Raw genomic sequence first — 1,338 nt, forward strand, 5'->3', positions numbered from 1 at the left:
CAGTTCTTGTTTAGTAAATCAGTCTGAAAACAAGATCAAAAAGACTTTTTGGCTGATATAAGATTTTAAAACTTGGTTAGGTGGACAGTTTTTGCAGCGTACTATTATTTAAACCTTTATTTTTTATTCTTCATGCTCACACAGGTCAGTGTGGAAAAGWGAAAAACGATCTGTTGAGACGGTTTGAAGCGAGGCTCGGTCCATTAAACCTGTTCAGTCTGCTCCTTTCTTTACTCACATGCTTCCAAAACAGCAGGACCTTCAAGCAGGAGGCAGAAATCAAAGTGTAGTTGTTAAAAACCAACAGTTGAACTTGTGGAATGGGAACACCATAAAGGAGCTTGGTATGATGTCACTATCAGCAGATAGAAAAGTCCCGGTGCAGAACCTGTGGCCATCACAGTGGACAACCAGAAGATGGCGGCTGTCTCCTCCTGCAGAGCTGTTGAAGTCCCACAAACTCAGCTTCAGCTCAGAACCAGTTACGGACCACCGTGTCCTTGTTTGACCCGAGCAGACAGGAAGTAACGCAGACCTGTTACTGCTGTGCCAGGTGAGAGGGCCTGGTCAGTCCTTTGAAGGTTCGCAGCTTTCCTGCTCCGGTGAGATCAAAGCTGTAGTTTGAGGTCACATAAGGCAAGGCTTCTTCAAAACCAGGCTGAAAGACAAACACAAAGTCCAAATAAGACCCGATTCATCAGGCTGTGTTTGTGATCATCTGTCACCTGACCTGTGCAGTGAGGATGTACGAAGGCAGGCTAATCGCCCCCAGGAGGAGGCAGTTGACCTTCCTGAGGGTGGAGGGGTCCACGGGGGTCAGCAGGAAGTACAGACCTCGGGCCGTATCAATTCCTCGAAGAATACCTGGAGGTATACAGGTGACTCACTAAATTATGACTCACACCAGGGGCCTCATGTATAAACTACACATAAAAAAGTTACGTACACCAGGTTCTACACCCACGTTGTGATGTATAAAAACCAACGTTGTGTGAAAGTGTGCGTTTATTTACACACACTTTCACCTGCTGTGAGAATGTGCGGCAGCCACACAAAGTTTTTCAGTCGACAGTTTTAACTCACAAAGTCACAAATCTGACCTGAACCCACAGAAATATGACTCTGTTGTGTTTTCTGGATGTAAACAGTAGAGTTGGGCATAATCGTATCGTGTGCAATTAATCGTCAGAAAAACATTAATCCATTATTTTTTGGCACTTGACATTAATACGATTAACGCCAGCAGGCAGACTAACCGCTCCGTGCTCCTCTCTGCTTCAAATATTACGGATAGGGGTGTAAGAAAATATAGATACACTGAAATATCGCGATATTTCA

General features: G+C 44.7%; 1 protein-coding gene across 1 annotated transcript in view; it reads right to left on the reverse strand.

The window, feature by feature from the left end:
- Positions 1-45: 45 nt before the first annotated feature.
- nol9 (nucleolar protein 9) overlaps positions 46-1,338 on the reverse strand; it is a 23,414-nt gene continuing 22,121 nt past the window's right edge. Inside the window, exons 12-13 of the mRNA XM_014027951.1 lie at positions 731-864; positions 46-658 (exon numbers count right to left, since the gene is read on the reverse strand). Coding sequence (XP_013883405.1) covers positions 539-658; positions 731-864 — 254 coding nt within the window. The 3' untranslated portion in view covers positions 46-538. The remainder of the gene's footprint in view (positions 659-730; positions 865-1,338) is intronic.

This window comes from Austrofundulus limnaeus, unplaced genomic scaffold (genome assembly GCF_001266775.1).
Source record: "Austrofundulus limnaeus strain Quisiro unplaced genomic scaffold, Austrofundulus_limnaeus-1.0 Scaffold703, whole genome shotgun sequence".
NCBI classification, from domain to species: domain Eukaryota; kingdom Metazoa; phylum Chordata; class Actinopteri; order Cyprinodontiformes; family Rivulidae; genus Austrofundulus; species Austrofundulus limnaeus.